Source organism: Pholcus phalangioides, unplaced genomic scaffold (genome assembly GCF_987345545.1).
Source record: "Pholcus phalangioides strain wild (caught in Gottingen) unplaced genomic scaffold, Ppha-v1.0 ptg000001l_1, whole genome shotgun sequence".
NCBI classification, from domain to species: Eukaryota; Metazoa; Arthropoda; class Arachnida; order Araneae; family Pholcidae; genus Pholcus; species Pholcus phalangioides.
Window position 1 is genome coordinate 5,101,654 of NW_028301594.1, and position 27,644 is coordinate 5,129,297.

The window sequence follows — 27,644 nt, forward strand, 5'->3', positions numbered from 1 at the left end:
GATAAGTCTGGCGGCAGAGTACTGGCAATGAATCACCCTGGAAACATCTTTTCAAAACCCTGCATATAGGTTATGGTCAAACCTGCATTGAAAACGCTTCAATGGTTCCAAAACTAGTGAAACATCATTACTTTGTGATCGACACAGAAAATAACATATCATTCGAAAATTTAACGGGCATTAAAAGTATTTTAATGCATCCAACTTGGATACAAATGGGTCTGACTGTAGTCATATATTACTGTACAGAATACACTGAACACACTTTACAAAATTAAACTAGTATTTCTTACATGAATACATGTGTGCATAACATGAAAAGTGAACCAACATGAGTAAAACACATCCTCACACTTTGAAAAAAATAAAATTTCCCTAATGTTGGAGTGAGTAGGAGCCTTGTGTGTTTGTTATTTATAAAGCTTAGGTGATTATCTGCAATTCATTTAAGGGGAAAACTAAATACATAAAATAGTGCTGTTGTTTTTTCATTGATGAGGATTATGTGGATTAGCACCATCAGACTCCTCCAGATTTCGAAATTTAATTTCTTAAATTATCATTATGGCTCTTAACAAAATTATATCCAAAGTCGAGGTGGCTACATACGTAACTGCAAGCTTCACAAGCATGGATGTTCAATATTTTTGCAGAAGCATGCTTGAGCATCTATCGGAAAATTTGCAACTAAAACTGAAGGTTCATACCATGCAGGTACCTTGTACCAATCTTCATTCTCCAGTGAGATGTACTCCATGCTTGTATTTTTTGTGTTTTGGTGATGCCTAGTAATCTAAAATACTGACTGAGTTTTATCAGAAGACTCCTAAAGAGATATTGAAGTCTGTCTTGCCTTCAGCGGGTGAAATTGAAAGAGTATCTTCACAAGGTGAAGGATACATCTTACCATACATTATTAGAAAAATACCAGTAAATTGATATGTTGCTGCCAAATCCCGAAATCGGCCAGTTCACCAATTGGCCAATTTCGGTGTGAATTGACCCAGACAATGTCCGAATTCCAGGTTTTGGCCAGCCAGTTCACAAAGTGGTTGGAGATCCCTGACCAAAGTCAGAAAAGAAAGGCATGATTTGGGGTCATGACCATTTTGGCACATTTTTTGATGACAATTATGTCCACTTTAGTTATGGTAACCCATCATATCAGTCACGATGCGATATTCTGATGAAAAAATACTTTTCTGTTCTTTCCAAACACGTATTTAGTTTGTATGTCTTCCAGAACTTTCACAAATTTGGGTTTTTTTGTTATATTTTGGGGTAAATCAAGAAGACAGTCATAAGACTGGGCATTTTGCCTGTTGTGGTCATGTATTTGTATTTGACGCATTTATCTTCTATCCAAAATAACTCTTCAACAAATAGAGATAGGACAGGGTTGCTATAATATTTTATGCTCCACTTGCACTTGTCTATCACCCCTCTTTTGTTTGGCAGATTAGATGAAGTTCACCCTGTAGTGCTATGTGGGTTTTCATTGAAGTGTTAAAAACATTGATTTATAGATTCTTTTATCATTTCTTTTAATTTAGTTTTACCCTGTGAAGTGAAAAAATTCCATAAGAAACGTAGGCTTGAGTGGCCAGAGTCATAGTAACCACACAATCTTTCTTCTGACATGGTCTCCAGTAGTGTAATTTACGGAAATTTTGCCTCAGACATTTGACCTGCCCTGACCATGTGAGTGACAAAGCAAGTGACTGTATGAGTGAACAAGTGAATATGTGGCTGCGGAAGTGAACAAGTGAGTGGGTGGTAGCCATATGAGTGAGTGACCGTATGAGAGACCAAGAGAGTGTGGCCATTCATACGATCACCAACTTAATCACAAAAATGGTCACTAAATCACTCAAACGGTCAGCCACTCAGTCATTTGTATGATTACTCACTTGATCATTCATATGATTATTCACACACTCACTTGATCATTCATATGGTTGTTCACTTACTCTTGGTCACTCATCACTCATTGTAAGCAAAATTTCTTGGGGGTGGGGGAATGTCGGATGAAACCTCAGGGCCAAAATGTCAGAGGTCAAATTCTGGTATCCCCACCAATGGAATGGTCCAGAGGTTAGAATATAACCAAAAGTTCTATTTACACCTGTGGAAAATGTTCTCCTAAGCTATTCCCACTGGAATGTTTCAGCTGTTGTTTTTTTTAAGCCTCATGTACAGCATGGCATGAATCAGAGTATAGAATATTGTTCACAATACAAAAGATGCTGATTTTATGCTTTAACTTTAGAAGCATTTTTCATGAAAGATTCACATTTCCAAAACGGCTATTATTTTCAAACCTATAGAATACATTGCACAGTTATGAAGACAAGTCGAGTAATTTTATAGGCATGGGGAAAAAAATTTGAGGGGAAATTGAAAAAAAAAACTCTCCCTCATGGTAAAAATGAAATTGTGAAACCTGGAATCTCCATTAATTTGACTCGCTACAACATCCATAAAGGATGATCAGTTCATATAAATCTTGACAGCAAGATTGCTTCATCGGGTGCGACTCAAGCAAAAAACATATTAATAGGCACACCACACAGGGGAACCCCATTGAGCTTCATCATTGCATCCGCAGCCTCATAAGATGTCCTAAATGCAATGCGGACATCACCAGTTGGTTCACCATTGTCACTGAATCGACGGATTATATCTTTACTGGACAACCTGTGGCCCCTGAAAAATGACAGCAAATCTCCCAAGCCTACGTGTGGAGGAACATTGTCAGCCTGTATGGTGCAGCCTTTATTAGCGAACTGTCCGGAACAAGGATCTATCACGCTTGGGGCTTGTGGTGGCAGACCATCTCCAGAACGAGGATACACATACCTATCAGAAGCCATTTCATTCCTTCGCAATGGACTCTTTTGGTTAGGATATTTTCGGAAGGCGTCTCTTTCCGATGAAATGGCGGAGCCATAATGAGACAAATCACGTCTTGGAGACCTGTTCCGAGCTGGTTCTCTCCTTGGAGATCTGTTACGAGCTAGCTCTCTCCTTGGAGATCTGTCACGAGCTAGATCACGTCTTGGAAACCTGTCCCGAACTGGATCATGTCTTGGAGATCTGTCACGGACTAGATCACGCCTTGGAGATCTGTCCCGAACTGGATCACGCCTTGGAGATCTGTCACGAACTGGATCACGCCTTGGAGGTCTGTCACGAACTGGATCCCGTTTTGGAGATTTGTCCCGAGCTGAATTATTTCGTTTCGGAGATTTCCCACGAGCTGGTTCTGGCTTCTGAGACTGTACTTTCTCCCGAGCTGGTTCTGGCTTCTGAGACTGTACTTTCTCTCGAGCTGGTTCTGGCTTCTGAGACTGCACTTTCTGCCCAGCCAATTCTGGCTTCTGAGACTGCACTTTCTGAACAGCCAGTTCTGGCTCCTGAGACTGCACTTTCTCCCGCACTGGTTCTGGCTTCTGAGACTGCACTTTCTCCCGCACTGGTTCTGGCTTCTGAGACTGCGCTTTCTCCCGCACTGGTTCTGGCTTCTGAGACTGCACTTTCTCCCGCATTGGTTCTGGCTTCTGAGACTGCACTTTCTCCCGCACTGGTTCTGGCTTCTGAGACTGCACTTTCTTCCGCACTGGTTCTAGCTTCTGAGACTGCACCCTCTGCCCAGCCAGTTCTTTTTTAGAATCTTGAATTCCCCTCTCAAGTGGTACTTGTTTGTTCGGATATTTCTCCTTTGGTATAGACTTATCTGGGAAAGGTTTATCAGACTTCTCTAATACTGAGGACAACTTGCTTTGGTCTTGATCTACAGTATTTTTCTCTTCCGACTTCTTTTTGATCTCTTTTGGAACTTTATTAGCATCCTTGTCCGGGGTCAATTTTCTGAGCGTACGTTTTTCCTCCTTTTCATCGAAAGCATCATTCAAGTTCCCACCACTTGAAAATGGCTGCTTACCTTTCATCTCAAACTTCACAGGAATCCTGTTTTTCTCTTGGGAAGCCGAATCATTCTTGTGGACTTGATTAGGGCGGCGGTTATGGTTAGAATCATTTTCATTGGATGTTCGCTTTTCATTGAACCAGGAATCTTTCATTCTTCTAGGTGATGAATCCCTGTTGGAAAAAGGATCTCGATCAAAATAATGTTCATTTTGTTTGTATGATCTTTCTTCCAGGTCATTGGGATGAGGAAACCTTTCTTCACGGACAGAACTATTGAAAGAACGGTCGAACAGAATCTCTTCTTCATACCTCCGATCATAACTGCGAACAGGTTGCTTGTTAATCCAAGGATCTATATTATCAGATAACTCTCTTCCAGACCAGCTGTCAAAACCTTGAAAAGTGGATAATTGTTGAAAACGATTAGGATTACGGGCAAGTTCTAGGTCAGTTCTACGATCGTAACCTTCAACAAGATCAAGGCCTGGAATGTTATTTCCAAACACTGGTGGGCTGTTCCTATATGACTGTGAAGCGAATGGATTAGGTCCATCATTTAACAAATTTCTAGAATTTTCCATCCAATTCGAACTTCCAAGAGCAGAATTAGAATATCCCTGGGAAGGTCGTTCACGTGCATTAAACGAGTTCATCCAGACACTAGGTTGACTATCGTTATGAGACATTACTTGCTCCTCAGGTTCTTCTGGTGGTTCCCACAAATATGGAACTTTTTCGGATTCTTCAATTTCTACAACTTTAGTTTCAGTCTTGTGCATGCCAGATATGTGATGTGCTTGTTGGGAATCCAAAACTTTCACCATTTCTTCAAAAAGTACTTGCTTCACACCAACATGCTGACCAGCCATAATTTGCTGGTTTTGCTTCAGAGCATTATCAAAGTCGAAAAGATCTTGAAATTCTGCATAAGCTTTCCCAATAGGGCGCGTTTTTTCACCAAGGATAATATGCACAGCATGCGGTCGAGCTCCAGCCTTTAAGAAGAACTCGTATATGTTTGCAGAAAATACATTTGTTGGCAACCCAGTAAGCAGAGCACACAAAGACCTTTTCTCGGGGCACCTTTCAAAAGTATCAATTCCCATAATAGTTGTGGATATTGGACCTTGTTTAAGTATATCTCTCAAGGGCTTGCAAGTTTTGTGTTCGGAGTCTGAACGGGCTTTTTGCATCTCTGAGTATTTATCTTCATACATTCTTATATATCGACGACCAATTCTACAACCACTTTTGTCAAAAGCTTTTCTGTACTCATCAACTGTCTTGAACTGTACAAAGCCAGATCCAGTAGCTTGGCCGTCTTTGTCATACAACACGAGAACATCCTTTATTTGCAGACCACTGAAGAATGTTATTATATGGTCCTCTGTGGTTTCATAGGGAAGACCCTTTAATCTATAACAAAGATTTGGATTGCCATCTTTTAGATTTGATCGTAACGGAGGTCTCGAATATTCATATGAACCAAAAAATTTATTACTTGACTCCTCTGGAGCTTTCTTAATGGTCACTTTTGCAGTATCGATAGTATACGTTGTGCGCTTCATAACTTTTTTAAAGTCATCTTCATTGTTTAAACGAACATAAACAGTGCCAGTGTTTTGACCTTTGTCATCTTTATCCCATTTGATATTGTACATAGGTATATAGACATCTTTCAACATATTTTGTATATCTATGAAGATCTTTCCTTCGGGCACACCTTCAATTTGAATGCAATGAACTGACGGTTGTTCTTGTTTACTATTTTGACTGGAAGATGTCCACTTATTCTGCTCTTTATTCGCCTGATTTTCAGAAAAAGAATTTTGTGTTGATGAAGTATTTCGTTGCGGAGAAACCAAACTCTTCTGTGATACTGTGAATTCTCTGCTAGGGAACGGAGCACTCTGTGGAGAATTATCTGAAGAGTAAACCGGATATTGGGGTGGGAACAGAGGCTGAGAGATTGGGGCAGGCGGTGGCTGAAAATTAGGAACTGATGGCGGCGGCTGGAAGTTTGGTGGTGGTGGCAGCTGATTCCAGCCAGTGAACGGCGGCGGTGGATAAGTTGGAAATGGTGGGGGTTGCACATTGAACAGAGGAGGTGGCTGCATATTTCTGAATGGTGGAGGTTGACTGTTGTTGAATAATGGTATCGTGGTATTGTTTAATGGCGGCGGTCGAGTACAATCAAACGGTACGAATTCAGAACTTGACACTGCAGGAGAATTCTTGTACGAAATTTCTGTTTCAGGAATATTAGAAACAGTCTTTTTCAATTGTACAGATTTTTGATCGAGCTGTTCTTGTGCACCAGAAAATAATTCAGCTTTATTTGATCTAAGAAAATCTTCATTTCGTGCAGATGGTGAATCATGTCTTTCCTTACGGAACTTCCCAGAAGCATGAACATCTAGCTTCATGAAATCTAGGGAATCAGACTTCCTGTCTTCATCTAGTTGTGATGGACTACGTCTTCGGTAATTATCAGGCGACATAAAGTCACCTTTATACCTGTCATATGATTTTTCTGAATCAACAAACTTTACTTCCCGTTGCTCAAATTTATTTTTGTAATTGACATCATAATCTTTGTTGGATATTTTTTCATCGTTGGAAATTTGATCAAACCAGGATTCAGACCTCATCGATTGAAAACGATCTGGCTCTCTTTCCCTACCAGGAGAACCTCTTCTTCGTCTGCCATTCATCTCATAATCATCTCGACCATAGTCTGCATCTCTGAACATTGGAGGGCTTCTACTACGATCAAAACGTCGTTGTGGAGATTGTCTGCTTTTATCAGAATGTCTATATGGCCGCTCAGGTGATCTATATCTTGAGCTCATTTCTCCTTCTGTCCCTTTCCTATCTCCCAAGGGAAATCTCTCAGGATCTTTTCTGGAATAACTTTCCTTCTCTTCCTCTTCAATGGATCCCCGTACCTGATCAACCATGCGTTCCAACTCGACACGGCTACTAGAATACAACCTCACACACTTGCCATTAATCCTTTCGCCATCTCTAAGCAGAGCCTTGTAAGCATCCTCTTTTCCTCTGAAAGCAATGAAGGCATCACCCTCATCACCCCCAATGATGTGAACACCACCATCTGGAATATCTAGATCATCAAAGAAACGTCGAATGTCCTTAGAGCTTGCCGACCACGGAAGGTTTTTCAGTCGAATTATTACAGACATAATTCCAAAATTTTTGTACAAGTTTTACCTAATGAGATCAGGAAGAAAAGAAAAAAGACAGAGAGAAATATAACTTTCTTCACATTATAGACAGCCACACATTCTGCTGAAATAAAGATCAATGATTAGAAATTTCAATACTACAATAAGTATTTAATGAATTACAATGTGGAAAACCATTTTTCAGACATAAGATAAGGATTTTGATTGGTGTTTTCAAGAAATCAAATACCGAAAAAATAATTGATAATAATAATCTCATTCCAAGATATAACTATTTCAGTGCTGTGCAAAAATATCATCCATCTATGACATCATAGAAAAGCAAAGCCAGCACCGACTTCACCTATGAGAGGACGGTATATAGTGATGTGTTTTCTCTCTTACATTCTAAAAGACACAGCAGTAGCAAGACACATCATAGAGGTAATTTTTATAGCAGTCATTCCTTTTCATCTCCAAGATCTGCAGTTGACCATGAAACAAACTTGCATTTTAAAACTGAACCATGAATTTTTTAATTAGCCTACAAATTGAATATATTTAGTTTGTAGGTTTTAAGGTACAATCAAGAAGAAAATAAGAATATTCAGGCTAGTCAAAAGTTTTCCAATATATTTCAACACTTCAGTTATATTTATCAAATGAGCCTACAACAGAAGGTGCCTTGCATTCAAATTAGAGGTCATCAAATTGCATGATCGGAAGCTATGAAATTCTTCAAAGTAATACCAGTTCTTGTTTTTTGAAGGGAAGAATTCCTTTACCGTAACAGCAATGTCTTTTTGCTTGTTGGAGTTTTAAGAGCAGAAAGTGAGCCACGGGCATGAACAAGTAATAATCTGAGGGAAACGAGGGCTGTAAGTGGAATGTGACATCAGTTTGATTTCCCTCCACAGTTCCTGGAGTTTGAGACCATCCAAAAATATGATCTTGCAAACTTTTGCTCCAGTAGCTTTTGCCCAGGTTATGAAGATGGTAAACCACACTAGACTGCAATATATCAAGCTTTTTTGATAATCTTCCAGTGATCAGATTTGCTTGCATGGCCATACTTCAAAGACCTTGCAATCCCCAGTTTTAGTTATCCTAACCTTGGCTGATTTTTGAGATTCTGGCAATCTGAGCAAATTTTTTCTTGAACCATCCATTTGCTGTGCTGTAATTAACTGCACCTTCATCTTGCAAGACAAATATTTTGGGTTGCTTCCAATCAAACTCTCAAGGCGGACATTCTTGATTTTGGTAGTAATACACTTCATTTTTGCCCCTCTCAAATTTCACATGGAACAAGCAATGCACAATCTATTACAGTGGCATCAACTAAAATGCATTCCCTTCAGTCACGTGACTTACACTGCGAACGAAACCATGCTCAAAGGAAATATTACTGAACTTTTGACTGCAGTAAGTAGTATTTCTGAACTATTTAACTTGACCAACAGAAGTTATCGATAAGGCAACCCATGAAATATCTCTTGCTTAATTTTCACAAATTATGAAATTAACTCAATTCTCACATAGTAAACAAGTAAGCAAATTCAGCTCTTGGCATCTCAATCAGAATTCAATCCAAATCCCTTAACTCATCTTCCTCACATATGTTTTGGTCAAAAGATGGCAAAAGTTAGCCTTTATCTGTGTGATTCATAATAAGTAGGTCCTATATAATTTAAATCAGTGACAACCAATTTTGGTTGCATATAAACAAAATTTATTCTTTTGATAATGATATCCAGAAGCTCAAAATCCACTTCTCATGTGGCATTTTGTCATGCAAAAATACCTCTACATTTTTTAACACTGGTAAAGTTTTTCTATATAGTTGATGGGAACAAACTTGAGTCTTCTGGCAAAATCAGTACACTATAACCATATATTTACACAGTATCTCTGAGAGCGATAGGCTAATAATGCAAAAGCTGGCTGCTCTAAATAAGGGCCTGGCAAATCTCAGGCGCCAGGTCATCACCAAGACTAGAAAATTTGGTATTGGGACTAAAATTTTCGAAATGTGGTTTCTTAATTGAAGTGCAAGGATGAAAAATTTTCTGTCTTTTAATATGGGAAAGCAAACAAAAAAAATTCAAGAGCTTTTCTTGAACAAAGAACCATGCCTGGCTCCTAAAAAAATTGGCTAGCACTTAAATATAATATAATATATATATATATTTATTTATCAACCCCTGCTCTATTTTTTTTTGGAAAAATCTGATGCAGTTTAAACTGAGTGACAGTAAAGAAACAATGACTCGACCCACGATTATTAAACCACTTCATCATCGCTCTAACCTTCTGGGCCAGCCATACAGGGATTATAATTTCTCATTATTGAAACTTGCTATCACACAAAAACACTAAAACAGAATTAGTTACTTTTTCAAACACTTCCAGCTATTATATCTCCACCTTATTTTGCTGACTTTTGTTGATCAAAACTCTTTTTTGCAACGTCGATCGATGGAATCACTTATAGGCCTGAAGTGACAAGATGAGATATCCAAAGAATATCTGCAGTTATCCAAAAACAAATTTTCAAAATTGAAATACAATGGTACCTTGATTTATAAGCTTTTGTCAGTTTTGACATGTTAATGCTTCTCAGCTTTTACACATTCAAATAAGCTTTTCTCTCTTATATTTTCTGATCACCAGACTAACATTTGCTAGCAAGTGGTCATACTCAGTCATCACACTGAAGTACTAATGTAGTTTTCCCCCCATTTTAAAACCAGGTTCTGCTGCAAAAAAAAATTGTAATAAAGTACTAAAATCAATGAATATAGTGAACCCAGTTTATAACAAATGAAATTTTTGGACCTGTCTCGTAGGATGTTTTCTTATTAGATTGGAAGAATAAAGAAAACAATTTTCAGTCTCGAAGTTTGTTATATCAAGGCTTGGTGCTCAAACTTCAGAAGTGAATTTCCAACTAGAATGTTATACAAGATAATTAATCCAAAAACATGCACAATAAAAATATCTGATATACATTTACGTGAATATAATTTCCATAAAACATTCTCATTACATAATTACAGCAACAAATCATACAACATATTTACCAAACTTTACTTTCCTTTTCAACAGACTGTAATTATTAGGGGAAAAAAAAGGAAATTCCAAAATAGTACAATGTGTTGGCTGTACCATCATACTTACCTCTGAATAGTTATGCTTTCTCAACAAATTCATTTCTCAAATTCTGCTATATGCCCTCGCTGAGTGCATACAGGACATTTTAAAATTCATGATATGAATGTTGGGAGTTGATGAGAGAAACACTAAACAAACACAAATCTTACAATAGATGCTCAAAACTCAAGCAGTGAAGTGCTAAAAGGCAGTACTCGCTGTCATGAAATGATTATTACAACAACTGCCAAAAGCGCAGCCACCAACTGTGATGTAGGCTTCACACTACTAGTGCAGTGACTTCAGTACATCAGAATCAAAACCATGCATGTTCTTTATGGAGACAAAAAAGAGGCAACTACAGAAATCCAGGCATCAAGGTCTGCATCAGATGAGGCTGTTGTTGACGACACTCCTTGCCTATCCCAACATCTTGCATGCCACTGATGGAGTTCTTTCACAGAGTTGCAGGTACAATTGTTGGGAGGTCTCACATTGGGCACGTCTTGTAGGAAAGTGATCTTGGTAGGCCTACAATCTTTGAGCTTTCACTTGCATTTCTGTCAGCAGCACCATACATGCAATGCATATTCGCCTTCTCCTGATTCACTCACTTTGTCCGCAACCCAAAGCACAAATGACAATGGCTGCTGCAAAGTGCTTTTATTGTTTGATAAGAAGAGTTTTTGCGACAGAGCGGCAGGTCATGTTCTGGTTAGGAAGAAGAGGTGGTGGGAAGAGTTATCTAACACTTCACTGCTCGAGTAAGGAGCATGCACCATAGGGTAATTTGTGTTAGTCTAGTTGTATTCTATCAACCCCATACATTTGTACATGAATTTTATAACACCCTGTATGAGAAACCCTTTTATCACTCACGAACTCATTGCAGAGCAGTTTTTTTTATTACTTTATTTAGACCGGTATGTAATTATACAGTCTACCGAACAATCCTTTCTTATAAACCATTTCACAAATCCTTTAGCATTACTTTGCATTAATGAAACAGCTCGTCCTATTTCCATCCAGCCAAGATTAAAATTCCACAATATTTTGTTCCCGTTTAGAGACTTTCACCGATCTTTGAAACTGGTGGTAATTCTTCAGAAATTTCTAACAAATCAGTCATATATTATTTATATAAATACGATAATAAATTTAGGTAGCATCATTACTAGATCAGTGGAAAGTAAGAATGAATGATTTTCTCCTCTACAATTGCAGGAAACTGAGAGGGTTTTTTGTGAGGTATAGCCAAATATGAAATTAACAAGCCAGACACAAAAGGTACATATGCTGTGCATCGTAACCGGATCCACACCATTAAAATCCCACCCAGTACATATTTAAATAATTTGAAAATGAAGAAATTTGTATGTATGCAGGGCCGGAAAAACTGGCTCACTGGGTAGACACGGTAGCTCTTGAATAGGCATGCCGAACAGGAGAAATATGGCATAGCCAGAGCTTCACAAGCTTGTAGAGGTATACTCTGATGGAAATTTGCACCACACATTTCATAGAGCAGTCCTCCAATTGTGATTGGCTGGAGTTAGTTTTCTGCAATTTTCCAACTTTGAAGTGTGGATGTGAGCTGATCTTCCATTTAAAAAAGTCCTCCCCGCAGATTACAGACCTTCAACATGAAACTTACATAACATGAAGATTCAAGCATTAGCAAGAACACAGAACAAGCACAACTCTGACACCATAAATATGTTGAGATATTAGGGCAGTGCATGCACACAATACATCCCTGCATGCACCAATTTGTTAGAGATATCCATGATAAGAGTCCTTGATCAAAGTGCATGATAAGGTTAAGCCTTCTGAAGAGGGCTGTTTAAAACAAAACTGTTAGCAACAAAACTGTTTACGATGTTTAGATACCAGTTGAACAGGTCTTTATTAGATGTGATAACAAGTTTGGCTTTGAACTGTATGAACCCTCCTTTTATGGGTACACGTAGTGGATATTGGCCTATCGGTCTCAAAAGTGAGTCAAAGGTCAACCATGAGTAGAAGTTGTTAATGATAACTACGCCATGTTCCACGTATCCGTCCCACCAGTCACCTTGTGATAGGCGTCAGGATAGTTGATTGCAGCTTGTGCAGTTTTGCCAGTACCAGGGGGTCCCCAGAAAACTAGATAGGCTGTCTGGTAGTCTCTGGGGGTTTCATATATACTTATAATTATAGCATTTGTCCATAGATTCCACAAGCCTTGTTCTTGCTCGCCATAGCAATCTTTTTCTCCATTTATACAAGATATATGTTTGATTCCCATTCTCAATACTAGCTAATTTATCCCTTTGATCATATTTTACACTAATAAAACAAAAAAAAAAATGTTTTTGCAAGTGAACACACAACAATTTCCTCTTATTAGAGCATAACCATCACATACTTTTGTTTCATTAGCAATACCATTCTCTTTGGTATGGAAGAATCCATTTTGCAGGTGGTATGTTTTTTGGATATTATCCATAAATTTATACCATCTCAATAGTAATTTAAATGTAAATTAATCATGGCATGTTACACTTTCTGAGAGGTTTTGTAAGACTTTAAAATACTCTTACTTACTTTAAAATAATCTAGAGCTAGACAAATCCCAGATCATCACGACTACAATTTTAAATGTGTGATTATAAAATCAGTCATACTCAGAGGACAACACAAAATTCTTTGAAATGATAGTGTTTGCTAACTTAGAAAACAGTCAATAAGCCCTGGAGAAAACGATAAAGTACATTGTCTCCCCCCCCCCCCCCCCGGAAATAAATGTTTGAATCCTAACAAATTTGGCTGATTAATTAATTTTTTCTCGATTTGTCAAACACTGATCAAATCATTAAAGCATGCGTCACCGACCATTGTTGGGGCAGGGAGGAGGCATTGAGAGCTGTTGATATTGATGTGTGTCTATTCAATGTTATGAAGTTGTTCTTTTTAATATTCTTGAGAGCCTTGATCAAATGAAGACAAAGGAAAAGAAGTCACAGATGGCAATAGTTTGAGAATCACTGTATTAAATGCTTGTCCAGATCCAGGCTCGACAAAAGCACAGGTCATAGACACCAGAGACTAAGCACCACCTGCAATTTTTATGCGTAGTTACATTACTAAATTGGATTCGGAAAGGTGTGCAAAATTTTTAGAAACTACATTAGCATGTAACATGTGAACAGAGGTAACCAAATCCTGCATACTGGACACCAATCACACAGTCAGACCCTAACAAACTCAGAATTCCTTGATTAGACAAAATTTTGTAATTTATGTGTACATGTTTGCATCAATCTCAACCTTGATTTCATGTATAAAAATATTGGTTTTATCTGATTTGTTGAATTGGGGTTTGACTGTTTGGTGTTTGTTTGCTTGAAGGAAAATGCTCGGCTGGGAAAGTTAGCTCATTCAAAAAATAGCATGTTGCCCAGAACAACTATAGTATAATCCCTTTTTTTTTTCTATATGATTTCTTATGACTGTTTGCAGGTTTGCTATTTTATTCCTACTGGTGATTGGTTTGAAACTTGCTATCCCAATAGCTACAGATGGTGTCAATAGCATTTTGAAGAGTTATGGTCATCCCCTTCTCACCTATGGTGAACCTAGGTTAGGTTTCAGAGTTGCTTGGCCAAGGCCTATACAAGAGAACACAAGGGTGAAAACTGATAGAAGTGTTTTTCTACAATACAATACAATCAACAATGCAGGGCTGGAACTAGAGTAGGACAACTGCCCTGGGCCGTAGTTTCTGGTAAGAACAAGGAGCACTGATATAAAAATATAAAATTTTAAAGTTGTGGGGGAGGGGGGACAAAATCATGTTTGCCCCAGGTGGAAAAATCCTAGTTACGGCCCAGAATAGAGATGTAAAATTCTCGAGAATAATATTTTGGAGAATATTCTCTGCTAGGACTACTATTATACATAACTTGAGAATATTCTCGCAAGTTCTTGATGAGAATATTGACCTGTTATTTATAATATAGTTACATATAATATCCTTCAGAATATTCCCTGGAAGGACTACTTTCATAAATTACTGGGGAATATTCTTATAGAAAATAAGAATTATTCTGAAGTCATTAATAATAGTCCTTCCAGAGAATAGTCTCGAATATTCTTCAGTTACCGAGAACTTTCCAGAGAATATCAAGAATATATGTAATAATATGTATTATAATAAATAATCTTGATAAATAACTTGAAAATAATAATTATTTTTGATAAGAATATTCTCTAGTAATTTATAATAGTAGTCCTTTGAGAGAACATTCTCTGTCCCTGTCTCCCTCCCAGTCAAAAAGATGGGTATATTGAAGTTTGTAGACACCACAATATTAAAGTTTGAAAGCAAGAAAATTAAACCAAAAGGGCTGATTTTTGCACAATTTTTAAAGAAATGTGAGTGATACAGAATTTAAGTGTATGTGCATTGAAGAAAACAACAGTTCTGTATCTTAGAATGAAGGTGATTATATAAGGATAGCTTCCTTTATCAATCAATTTTGGTTTAATTTCTTTTGTTGCAAACTTATTTCTGAAAATTTATCTAATTTTAAAATAATTTTTCAAGGTTTTAATCTAAAAGATTTCTAAAAATCTTTATAACCAAACTTTTAAAACCTGTCATCATGACCTGGAACCTCAAACTAAAAGTTTGAGGCTCAGACCTCAAATTAAAAGTTGTCATTGGGGGTGATTATACCAAAAATTGTTTTGTTGTAAACGTTTCAGGCAATGAAAACTGATTTATATTTTACAATATAAACAAAATTGGTAAAAAAAATTTAGTTTTTTAAAAGAAAAATTAATATTCTCCAATTTTTACATCCAGGAGAATATTCTCAGAATATTCTAGTTCTACGAGAATATTCTCACCTCACATCTCTAGTCCAGAACAATGGTTGAACTTCCAGTAATAGTGATAATGGTTTCGTTGTTTAAAAAAATCACAATCTTTTTCATATTTTCAACTTAAACGATTCTACATTTAGTCTAACACGATGATCTTCTAATAATTTGCTGAATACACATTTTCCCGGGAATATCCTTGGTCATTCTAGAATCATAACGGTTGAAGCCAATACAAAAAAATGTAACAAACATTTGAAAAAATAAGGCTTGATCCATAAGAAATATAATTTACTTGATCTTAACACTGTTCTCCAAGACATTCGTTCAACAAGGTAATAACTAGAACAGCCAACCTTCTGACTTTTAACAAGTCACCTGGCCAGTTAATTTCTTGGTGTGGTACCAGTGGTTCCCCTTTTCGTATGATTTTTTTTTTTTTTTGGAAGCTTGAAGTTAATAAATTATACTTTTTGATTGAATTTTTAATGAATACATTAAAACTGAGTGTATCATGTTCTTTGAAATAGCAATAATTGAAGTAATTAGTAATTAGCATTCAAAATAGAAACATTGAATTCTCAATTGCAAACAATGGGTTGTTCAAGTTCAAAATGTGTGTGAATGCAGGAAATATATTTAAATATGATTGTTCAACTTCATCTACGGGTGAGCAAATAATGTAGAAGGATGCATTAGGAGGTGGCAGCAGCTGTTTGATGAATTATTCCATCATATCCACATGATATAGATTGAAAATTAGGAACACATGCAGTATAATATAGATATATCGCGAAAGTAGTATAATCCAGATCGTCAAGGGTGCCATAAGTCACCAAGGCAGGCATAATGGTGCCGGGTTGTTGTAATTTTGAGACCTTTCCATTCCACGTGGTGCTGGTAGCACGGGCTATTCAAATGGCATCTGCCTTTGTGTAATATTTGAAATAGTTTTATTTTGTTTTCTGTTGCCTTAAAGTGTCATCTAGTCACCAGTATCATTTTTCCCATCAGTTTGTATTTTTTCGATATATAATTATTCTTTTTTTTTTTTGTAACTTCTGAACTTTTTCTGTCACGCCTTTCATTTTCAGTGTCGTAAAGAAATGTCATTATTTTAGTTTATTACTTAAAAGAGTCTGGATACCCAGAGACTTATGTCCTGATCGGTTTATTATTTCAAAGAGTCCGGGGTTTTTTTTATACTGAGAATATTTATTCATAATAATATTGTTAGTTTCCACTTTAGTTATGTTACCTATACTGTTTTTTCCACTTCCTATACTGTTTTAATTCAAAACATAAAACAAAAGTATAAAGTGAAGGGATCAGACCACACAATCCTCACAGGTTAGACATTAGCATTAAGAAAAGAGGGAACTTCTGACCTCCTCTAGCTGTATATCAACTCAACATTGATAATATTACTACCTATCCCATTGGAAATAAAAACGGTCACAACAAACAAGACTTGACTGATGAGAACGGTTTTACATCTTCTATAGCCATGGGCATTCTCGGTTATAATGTCAAGTACAAGCTGGCTACAAACATGCGGAACTGCACATTGAGAAGTTGGCTGCCCATCTTTCATCATTTTTGTCTGTTTGTTTTCAAGTAGCATCCTTGGTAACCATGTATCACAACCTTTATTTTCTCATCAAAACATAACGGGTAGACATTTTTGTAGGGTCCGTTTCTGTGAAAATTTTCCTTATTTTTGTGAAAATGGTCATTAACTTTGTGAAAAAGAAGTAATTTTGTGGGAAGCAAAATAATCTAGTCAATTCATCACAAAAGAAATGCCAAAACATTATGGCTTTATTAATTCATATTCTGTGAAGGGTCAGTATTTCCAGATCGAGATAGGTCCAGGAAACTGACCCAAATTTCACCTGGACAGACTCCAGGCATAACGATGCCAGAAAGGGATTACATTAGTTGTTTGTTTGCTATGTTCTCAGCCTTCGATTCCTTGAACACGAACAGATACTTTCAGGCACTACTACCTATTTTTTGGGCGCCACAGCGATCTGGGATTTATAAAGCCCTAATGTAAAACGAAACATTTAGCACTCTACAAAGCACAAATATTTGAGGAAAAAAAAATATTTTGCAGCATGTGCAGTAGAAACCTCATTATAGCAACAAAAATTTTTGATAAATCTTTCATTTCTAGGCCTTGCGCTCATTAAACCATGGTTCAATACAATGTCCAACTCACTATAGTGCCAGAATTCCGCAAAATTAATGGTAGCATTTAATCATCGCTTGGCTAAGATTCTGTAAGCAAGGGTTGTGCTAAATTTGACAATTTCAAATTCCGCCAGTCCTAGATTTTTTTGCTCGCCCAACATCTGCAACATCGTGAAAATCAAGATGGGTGCAAAAAAGGAAATTTGGCACTCATTTTTTTTGGCAAGCTAGAACATCGTGAGGAGGAACATCATCATGCCTCCCAGCAATTATGACCATTCCCCCCCCCCAGACTTCCAAGCAGGGCCACAACTAGATGCTTGGTCACCCAGGACAAGCACACATTTTGACACCCCATTGTAATGTTGAAAAGGTTTCAGAATGAAATTTGCACCCCTCTGGTCCAGCGCCCGGGCACGAGACCCGCCTGCTCCCCCTAGTTGCGGCACTACTTCCAAGTCTATCTCCGCCTATGATAACAAACAGAGCTTCGGCTCAATAAATTTCAATAATGATAAACACAATATAAGACGGTGAAAATAAGAAATAAAATGACACAAAAAAATAGATAAGGGTTGCACGTTAGCTTCAAAAAACATTACTATCACCAATGAAAAATTTTGAGCGCTACAGTGCAAAGGTAATAATATTCAGTTGGCGACAAAATAATCGCCAAATTTGGCGCAACCTCGCTTATGGAATCTTAGCCCAGGGCTCCACTGTTATAGATTTTAGACAAAAAGCTCACCCCTATATAACACATCACAAAATAAAATTCATCAATTCCTGGAAAGAGGAAAAAAAACCCGTACAGCTTCTACAGTTCACATTTCCAATAAGGAACTCTAAATAGACTTCTACGTGTTTAAATATTCAATTACTGATGGAGAAAGCCATTTTCATCTCACACAAACTAATTAATACTATTTCATTAAAATATGAATACACTCGGCAATGACTCCAACGAGATTCAAAATTGAACTTTGTTTATTTCAACCTCTGAGTTACACAAATAAAATATGTTTTTTTATATATTAACTGGATTAATAACACGCGCGTCTCTCACTATAAATGATTTCACGATGCCTATATTTCACCTTAAAATCTTACCAGTTACGAATGGATGACGACGAATGACCACCACTCACTCACTCAACACCGAAGGATTTCGCCAACATATCGACGCTGTAGAAAAAAAATGTCCTATTATATTGAAGCACTGAATCAAAAGAAATATAATATCTCTCTCGACGTGTATTTACTTAATCTTATTAGAGGGATGTTGAGTCTTTTTATCTCTTTTATCTTCAAACAGAAATCGTGTTAGGCCTACGCACACATTGAGTTTAGGCTTTGCTAACGCGCGGCGACCTTGCGCGAAAGAAATCAATACGGTACGCTGCTATATAGCCCCATCTTTAGTCTGTTGATAGAAACACAATCAAGTACTCCTTCGTCTTTTTATGTGTAGTTTTCTTTCTTAATAGTAGATGGCAGCGTAAGACCAAAGGGCTGAAATCTATTTTTTTTTTTTTGGGAGCATGAACCGAATAGGATCATTTCGCGTCAGCAGCAGAAACGTGTAACTTCATCACGCTACGCGTTTGTGTTTTCTTAACGTGGCGCAACAGCTGTTCTGTTGTCTGCATGCTCCGATCTGAAGGTGAAGCCAGGTTTTCCTAGGAGCAGGTTGCTACAGCGCGTGCAGCGTGGAAACGCTGACTGGTCAAAAGAACCTGAATTTCAGGCTTTTAACCAATCAGCATTTTCACGCTGCACACGGTGCAGAAGTTCTACTAAGGAAAACCCGGCTTCAAGATAAAGAAAACACAACAAAAATATGAAGATCGGCGAAACGCGCGGCGCACGACGTATTTGACTCCTTTAAGAAGCACGTATGGCCCCCACATCCTGAAGCAGGGCCCATAGGCTGGGATATTTTACGGGCCCCCCCGACCAGACTTTCACGGGGCCTCCTTCATGACGAATTTATAGCGTGAAAAACAGCGTGAACAAAGAAATGATTAAAATCCTCCCGGGCCCCAGGGCTGGAGCCTTGTCAGCCCACCCCTTGTGGGGGCCATGGAAGCACGCATATTAGGCGGGGGACTTGAAAGTCTGAAGGGGCCACGATGATGATGTCAATTCATATAGACACATACATTAGATCAGTCGACTCCGACTTTGACTCTGGGGGAGGGGGGGGAGGCGTATCTCCGCCCATGAGAATAAGCAGTTTGTCAATCCAACACCTTCTATAACACCTTCTTCAACACCTTCTTCTTCAGTGTTCTAGAGCAGAAGGTGCTCTAGAACACTGTTTCTCAACCTTCGGGCCGCGGCCAGTTACCGGGCCCGACTTATTCATACCGGGTCGCGAATGATCGACCGTTTCATTTTTCCTCATTCATTTTCCGTTAGTCTCGTGTTTGAGTGAGCCTTCCAGCAAAAATGAATGAAACCGGGCCGCGGGCTTGCTAAGGTTGAGAATCACTGCTCTAGAAGGCCTCAACACACTTATAACGGAAGGCGCTTGCGTGAGGCGTATATAATTGCGCTCTGTGGTCATATTGTGACACACTGTTTTCCTCTTGGGGCGTGCAAGGCGGCCGTTTTTTCTCAAGAGCGGGTTTTGCTAGTCGCGTGCAACGTGAATCGCCCAGGGTGACAAGCCGTTCCCTCACCAATAAAAAAAGTGGTACGACAGTTTTCCTATGGAGATTGAGTGCAACATGGCCCCCACATCTTGGTGCAGGGTCCTAGGCTAGGATCTTTGGCAGTCCCCCCGAACCAGATTTTTCACAGGCCCTTCTATAGTGAATTTATAGCATGAAAAAAAAAAATAATAATGTTAATTATTCCGGGCTTCAGAGCTGGAGCCCTGTCAGCCCTGCCTATGTGGGGCCATGGAGTGCAACATGCCAGCGCTTCTCGTTAGGCATGATTGGCAGACTGCTTCTGGCGGAGTCAAATGCGCAGCGTGTTTCACCGACCTTCTCTTCACTGTTATTAAGTTCTTAAAAATTCAAATGGTGTTTTTTGAAGGTTTGTAACTCTTTTTCTTTGAAAGCGAATTGTTTCCCCCCTTTATGGTAATTCTTGCGTACTCAGTGGTGGCGTCGAAGGTGCAGTGGGGAGCACTCTCTAGTCTAAAACCCTTCCGACGTCCCTGCGCGCACTCTTCTGGTTGACGTCATTTACGTATGTACATAGGTCTACGCAGAATTTTCTCAAGGGGGGGTTCAATTTTTTTTTTTTTCTCAAGGGAGGGGTTACGTTTTTTTCTGCAAAATACACTATAATCTTGGCTTGGCGGGGAGGGGTTAAAACCTCAACCCCCCCCCCCCTTCTTTGCGTATACGCCAATGAGTTCGTAGTATGTGTAACTTGTGAGAAGCGCTCATAAGGGACAAATGATTGCCCCCTCCCCCAAACTTATGAGAAAACATTCAGATAAATTACTATACTAATTGATAAACACTAGGGGGGGGGGGATGAAATTAGAACTGTTATATCCTGGTGTGGTTTGGTGTGGTACATCACTTGACCACCACGGCGGCTGCAAGAGTAATAGCATTCGATTCTCTATGGAGACTAGATGACATTTTTTTCCCAGTTCAATTCTGCATAATATACAGAAAAAATTTCTAATTCAGGGGGTTCTCAAACTGTTCACCGCGGCACCCTGGTGTGCCATCAAGAGATTTGCGAAGAAATTCTTCGTTGAACTTCTCTGGGAAGCCGCAGATAAACGTTGATTAGGGGAAGGGAGGAGCGGGCACCGCTGGTGGAAAAAGTTTGAGAACCCCCTGGTTTAATTCCTTAATGTATTGAGTTGAGGGAGAAGCCGTCTCGCTCCCTCCATCTACAAATTAGTCACTAAAACTAGCATGATTTTAATTTTGTCGCGTTGATTCAAGAAAATCAAACGCGCATTTTTTCCCCCGAAGTAAATTAATCTTTAATTATCTTCTAATATTCCAATTTTCTATAACAATTAATCAATGGATAATTAATGCAATTAATTATGGGAACCTAATTTTTTTCTAACAAATAGGCAACTAATTTATTCTCCAAGGGGTGCGGGAAGGCGATTTAAATCGCACTGAGTGTTCGGGGTGAAAAAGTAAGTCAAGAACCACACTGTGATAGATTCATCGGATTTCGTTGCAAACTGGAAAACAAAAAATTGAATGTTAATCAAAGAGCTTATTTTTGCAAAACAAACACAAAATACATTTCAAAGACAAAGCAAAAACCACTTACAAAAGTACAAGACACGAACGCATAATAATCACATATTGGGCTCCAAGGGATACAACGTCCTACCAGGCGGCCCTATGAATTAAATTCTAATATTTTGCTGTCATTTCCCAAGATTAGAATTAATCGATTATTATAGGATTAGATTATTTAGAATTAGATTATTTCCTGTCCGAATGCTATGTTAATACATGTTTATGTATAATAAGATATGAATATTTCAAAAAGTTATGCACTGTAAAATTTGAATTATCAGATCTGAAATTGTTGAACTACGATATATTTCTTGTATAAATAATGAGTTTCTATGTAATAAATATACCTTTTTTCGTTTCACAATGCTATTCATATATACACATATATAAATGTATAAATACGTATATATGCTCATAGAGATACATATATCCTTTTTTTGTACCATGACATCGTGAAAAATGTGGGAAAATTGGGGAAGTGGATAGACGAGAATAGTGTATTGTCGGATAATCAGCATGGGTTCAGGAAGGGGGAAGTCATGTGTAAATAATCTCCTTTGCTTCTATGATCACGTGACTAAGGCTTTGGGTGGGTAAGGGCAAAAATGTTGTTTGCCTTGATTTCCAGAAGGCATTCGATCGGGTCCAACATGGTAAACTCTTGAAGTGTTTACACGAGATTGGGATTGGGGGGGGGGGGGCAACTTGCTGAATTAGATAGAATCGTGGTTGAGAGATAGGTCACAACGAGTTATGGTGAACGGGGAATTCTCTGATTGGACAGGCGTCAGTAGTGGAGTTCCTCAAGGAAGTGTGCTTGGGCCCCATGCTTTTTCAGTTTTTATCGATAAACTTGATCAGGGTATCGATGAGATTGTTAGCAAGTTCGCAGATGACGTGAAGCTAATAGGGGGGGGGGGTAGTCGGGAATCAAAGCGATAGAGGGAGTTGCTCCAGATTCACTTGAACAGGATTGGAACAGGATTGGAACATGGACAAATGAATGGAGCATGAAGCTTAGCGTTGACAAGTGGTGCATGGTCGCTCATTTTGGTTCGAACAACCCATGTTTCACTCACGAGTTGAATGGTGTCACTATACCGGATGCAACTAGGGTCACCGATTTGGGAATTCTCATTGACGAGCGGCTTAGGTTTTCTGAACATTGTTCAACGGTGGTCAAAAAATCGAATAGAATGCTTGGTCTCATTTTCAAAAAGGTCTCTTCGCGTTCTCCTGAAGTCATTCTTTCGCTTTTCCGAGGCTTAGTTCGTCCTGGACTGTAGAATGCTGTAAGGTTTTGGAGACCATACCTACGGAGGGACATAGACTTGGTTGAAGGGGGTGCAGGGAAGAGCTACGCGTGTCCTCGTTGGCACACGCGGCTTGAGTTATGAAGAGAGACTTCATTTTTGAACATGTTTGCATTGGATGAACGCAGGTGTCGAGAAGATATGATCGAAGTGCTTAAAAGTTTCAACGGTATGAATAGGATGGACCACGATTTATTGCTTTTTACAAGGGGACACCAGTATCGTTTGGTAAGGGACAATTCCAGGTTATGGTGTCGCAGGGAATTTTTCTCTAATAGGGTTGTTAATAAATGGCATAGCTTACCCCCGGAAGTAGTAAATTGTAACACAATTGACTCGTTTAAAAAGAAATACGATAAACATGTTGGGGTAAATCGAGAAACTATCCATACTTAGAACAAGGCAACCATAAATACATTTTATGGGCATTGTATAATATGTTATCATGTATACATATATATATATATATATTATTTATAGTTTTTCTAATTGCATTTTTAATTGGGTAGCTGTATTTTAGAAATATATTTATACGGTTGTCAATGTTGCCATTCTTCGGTGACAATATTTCTTTTTTTTTCGAAATTCATTTTCCATCGGTTCATGGATCTGTGGGATCGGCTCTGTCGGATTATGCAACAGAGTTTATTCCAACGGGAATATTTTTGGTAAAAACATTGACGAGTTCCCTCGACGTAATTCAAAAAGTGTCCGTTAGTGGAGGTGTCCGCTATCGGGAGTGTCCATTATGAGAGGTTTCACTGTAGAATGATCGTGTTTCTTACGTTATTCGCGAGAGAGAAGTAAGGGTACCTTCCTTGGCTAGGTAAAACTAGACGCCTTAGGTAGTACACTCTGGAATCAGTCAGGTGGCTGGAAATTTCCAAGTTATAGTACGAAAATAGTGATCTAGAGCAGAGGTCTTCAACTTCTTTCCAGTCGTGAGCACTGCCTGTATCCATCATTAAAAGAAGAGCACCCCGGGATTGAATCAGGATGATTTCAATCCCGTAACACAATTTGTATAAGGTAATTTAATTGGAACGTTGATGAAATGCTCGTGAGCATGAAATGGGACATGAGCATTGAGCACTCTGGGTGCTTCAGGGAGCACCGTGGTGCTCGCGAGCAACGGGTTGAAGATGTCTGACCTAGAGTATGTATAAACATGTGAACGACCGAAAGATAGTGACACAGAGACATAGTTAACGGTATGGGGGAGTGGGTGGCTAATCTAGAGGAATGAATATTCAGGAAAATTATACTAGAATTGGTGAATAATGAATGAGGCAGCAAAATTTGTCTAGCCCACAGGCCATAAAACGACAAATCCGCATCCAGAGAGGCGTGGGGGAGGGCAAAACACTCATCGGAGAGTCTAAATTTATGTGGTCCTTGTCATTTGCTTAAATTTTGTCGAAAAATAGGAAAAAATCCTGCTGAGCTGAATAAAATTTTTGATTTCGGTGGCACCAAAGATCATTTTTATTTTTCAGATAGTGGGCACATTCTTAGTTCGTCCGGGCTGTAAGGTTCTGGAGACCATACCTACAGAGGGACATAGACTTGGTTGAAGGAATGCAGAGAAGAGCTACGCGTGTCCTTATTGGCACACGGGGCTTGAGTTATGAAGAGAGACTTCATTTTTTTGAATATGTTTACATTGGATGAACCCAGGTGTCGAGGAGATATGATCGAAGTGTTCAAAATTTTCAATGGGATGGATAGGATGAACCATGAACTTTTAGTACACCGCCAATCGACTGCTTTTACAAAGGGACACCAGTATCGATTGGTGAGGGATAATGCAAGGCCATGGTGTCGCAGGGAATTTTTCTCTAATAGGGTTGTTAATAAATGGAATAGCTTACCCCCGGAGGTAGTAAATTGTAACACAATTGACACGTTTAAAAAGAAAGACGATAAACATGTTGGGGTAAATCGAGAAGCTATCCATTCTTAGAATAAGACAACCATAAGTATTCTTTATGGACATTGTATAATATTTTATCACGTGCATATATTGTTTATAGTTTTTGTGATTGTGTTTTTAATTGGGTTGCGGTATTTTTGAAATATATGACATCCATATTTGCTATGGGCATATTTTTCTCAGCCACCTCGTTGGGCATTTTGCCTGTTGTGGCGTTGTATTTGTATTCTCTTTAATTTCACCTGCACATATCGGTTGTTTCTCTGCGCACAGAATTTCGATATCTGTACGGAATGAAAAAAATATCACACTACTTCCCATACAATATAGGGAATTTTTTTTCTACGCAGCAGAAACTCTGTGTACACGGAAGTACTCTCATTCTTAGTAATTCTCAGACTCTAAACGTACTTTTGTACGTCTAAGTTTAAAAAATAATATATTATGTAAACTTATTAAGCATGAAAAAATGGTACCTTTCTTAATTACTTTTGTCCATAACCAACAAATGGGTAAAAAGAAAATTTTATCAGCCAAAATAGCCCTTTTAGAAAATAACTATACAGTAAAGAATGCATTATATTGAGAAAAATCATAAACTGGAGAACACCTCCTACCACCTATCAAATAAAAACGCAACTGCTAATTATCCTTCAGTTAAAATTAGTGAAGAATAAATAATGTGCTGCTCAAAAAACGATGTGGTGTGATATTATTAATAAATTATAACCAAAAAGCATATAAAATCGGAATTTCCTAGCGTCCATGAAGACCTTGGTGCACGACAGGTTTACATTGACACCCGAGAATATCGAACCAGTATTTCCATGATCATAAAAAAAGAACCATTTGACAATAAATTTTGACAATAGTGTCTGCTACTCAGCTAAAAAATTGCGAGTGTGCCCCTAGGTGCTTAGAGATTGGGGGAGGGGCTCTCAGGGCTAGAAAACCGATTATCTACCCGGGGTCGCATTATCTATCCTGGATACTCTTTCAGCAAACAGGAATGCATTATACCTCCCTCATGTAATTTTGAACAATTTTAATGGAAGAATTTAGCTTCCCCCCTTTTGGTCCAGCGTCCGGAGCACTAGATTCAATTGCATTATTTTGCCTTCTTGGGGATCTGTGAAAACCCTAGGCCAGAGGGTATTATGCTTAAATTTTAGAGATCTTGGAATGGCCCCTAAAACCTTACCTACAGCCACCGTAGTGCATTTATAATGCAAAAAAGAAAAAGTGATAATCGTCTCGGACTGGAGCCTGTCAGACCCACCGTCGGGGGGGGGGGGGGGTCATGGGTCTTGGACGGAATTTTAAGCTATCAGCTTTGTTAACGTTAGAATGTTACCTAAACGTTAAGAATGTTAAGGTCAAAAAGTAATCAAACTATAGTAACACCCCTCTTAATGGACACCCTGCCCAGATGATCACCCCTCTTTTACGGCCAAATAATAATTTCCCCGTGCATAACAAAAGTATGTTTTTCACACCTCTGATTAACGGTCACCCCTCTTTTACGAACGATTTTTTTTTTTTTTCCACCGGTGTCCGCAACAGAGAGGTTTTACAGTATTTTTATCCTGTTTTGCGGCCACTGAAATTTTACGGCCGGGTGCAGCCGCACCTTTCGCACCTGCCTAGACCCCCCTCCCCCGACCACACCATTCTTTATGAGTCATTTGCTTTAAACTGTAGTTATGTTGACTGGTAATATAAAACAATGGAGTGAAAAAGGACAAGTCCTTCAGTCTTTTGAAAAAAAAAAAGCAGAATAAGAGAGAGATGGAGAAAATGTGGAATTTTTCTTGGAAAATGTGACACACGTAGACTGTATACACATCCAAAAGCCATAGTTGTCGTTGGAACGAGTTGGTGTTAAAATAGGTTTTTACATTATCATCGCTATATGGACGATTTGTTGACTGAAAATGTGTGGTGCTACAACGGGGGGGGGGGGGGGTGCTATAACGGGGTTCGACTGTATTTAAATATTTTTCTACCATTCCTATGCTATATGCTGCTACTTAATGGGCTATTTTGTACTTTTGTAAAGCAAACGTATTAAGTTTTTTACTTCTACTGTAAATTTAGTAAAAGTGGAAATGTTCCCACTGTGAAAATATAGCTCCTCAATTCATTTCTATTTTATTGAATAAAATAACTTCGATATCGATCTTTACTGCCGCCAAACCTTGATAAAGATCGCCAAATTAGTCGCCATCCGCGCATGCTTTTTTCCCGGCATCCATTCGGAGAAGCTGCAAAGGCCTTGATGATCATCATCATCATCATCCAGAGAGAAAGAGAGAGACGCACACACACAGAACACAACACAAGGCGCGCGCGCGCAAAGCAAAGCGCGTCCGGAGATCATTGAATCGAAGGGGGGAAAAAAAGTCAAAACACAACAGAGTGAGTCGTAGTAGTAGTTGGGCGTTCGAGATTCAAAGTGCGAGCGATCATCACCATCGGTGCGCCGTCTACGAACCTTGCCGCAAAGCGGCAAACATGGCGGCTGACTGTAAGGAGTCACCGCAGTGTACGCTAGATAGAAATAATTGCCTCAAACTATCGTGCATACTCAAGGCTTTTAATGCTCCCATAAGCGAGGAGCAAGCATGGGCTGTGTGCTTCCAAAGTGCTAAAAGCATGGTCAACGAGTGGAATAGTGATTCGACCTCTTGTTATTGCTTATCTGATACTTCTCACGTTTTCATACACAAGGATGGGACTATACACCGGGCCACTGTCAGGCACCCTGTCATCGGTAAGTACCTAATCGAATAACATCATTTGCATATCGCTAATTCAAACGTCGATTTTA

The 27,644-nt window shown here is 38.6% G+C and overlaps 2 protein-coding genes across 3 annotated transcripts in view; one reads left to right on the forward strand and one right to left on the reverse strand.

The window, feature by feature from the left end:
- Positions 1-2,418: 2,418 nt before the first annotated feature.
- LOC149089734 (uncharacterized) lies at positions 2,419-18,740 on the reverse strand. Its single transcript, XM_089234644.1, has 2 exons — positions 18,441-18,740; positions 2,419-7,161 (listed from the first exon to the last, which is right to left on the reverse strand). The coding sequence occupies exon 2, from the start codon at positions 7,131-7,133 to the stop codon at positions 2,538-2,540; it is 4,596 nt and encodes a 1,531-aa protein (XP_089090770.1). The 5' UTR covers positions 7,134-7,161; positions 18,441-18,740; the 3' UTR covers positions 2,419-2,537.
- An 8,396-nt stretch (positions 18,741-27,136) lies between these two features.
- The window catches only part of spir (spire type actin nucleation factor), a 148,650-nt gene continuing 148,142 nt past the window's right edge, over positions 27,137-27,644 (forward strand). Inside the window, exon 1 of one of the 2 annotated variants that reach the window (XM_089241630.1) lies at positions 27,137-27,587. In XM_089241630.1, the coding sequence (XP_089097756.1) occupies positions 27,329-27,587 (259 nt within the window). In that variant the 5' untranslated portion in view covers positions 27,137-27,328. The remainder of the gene's footprint in view (positions 27,588-27,644) is intronic. The other variant, XM_089241552.1, reaches the window with a different exon arrangement.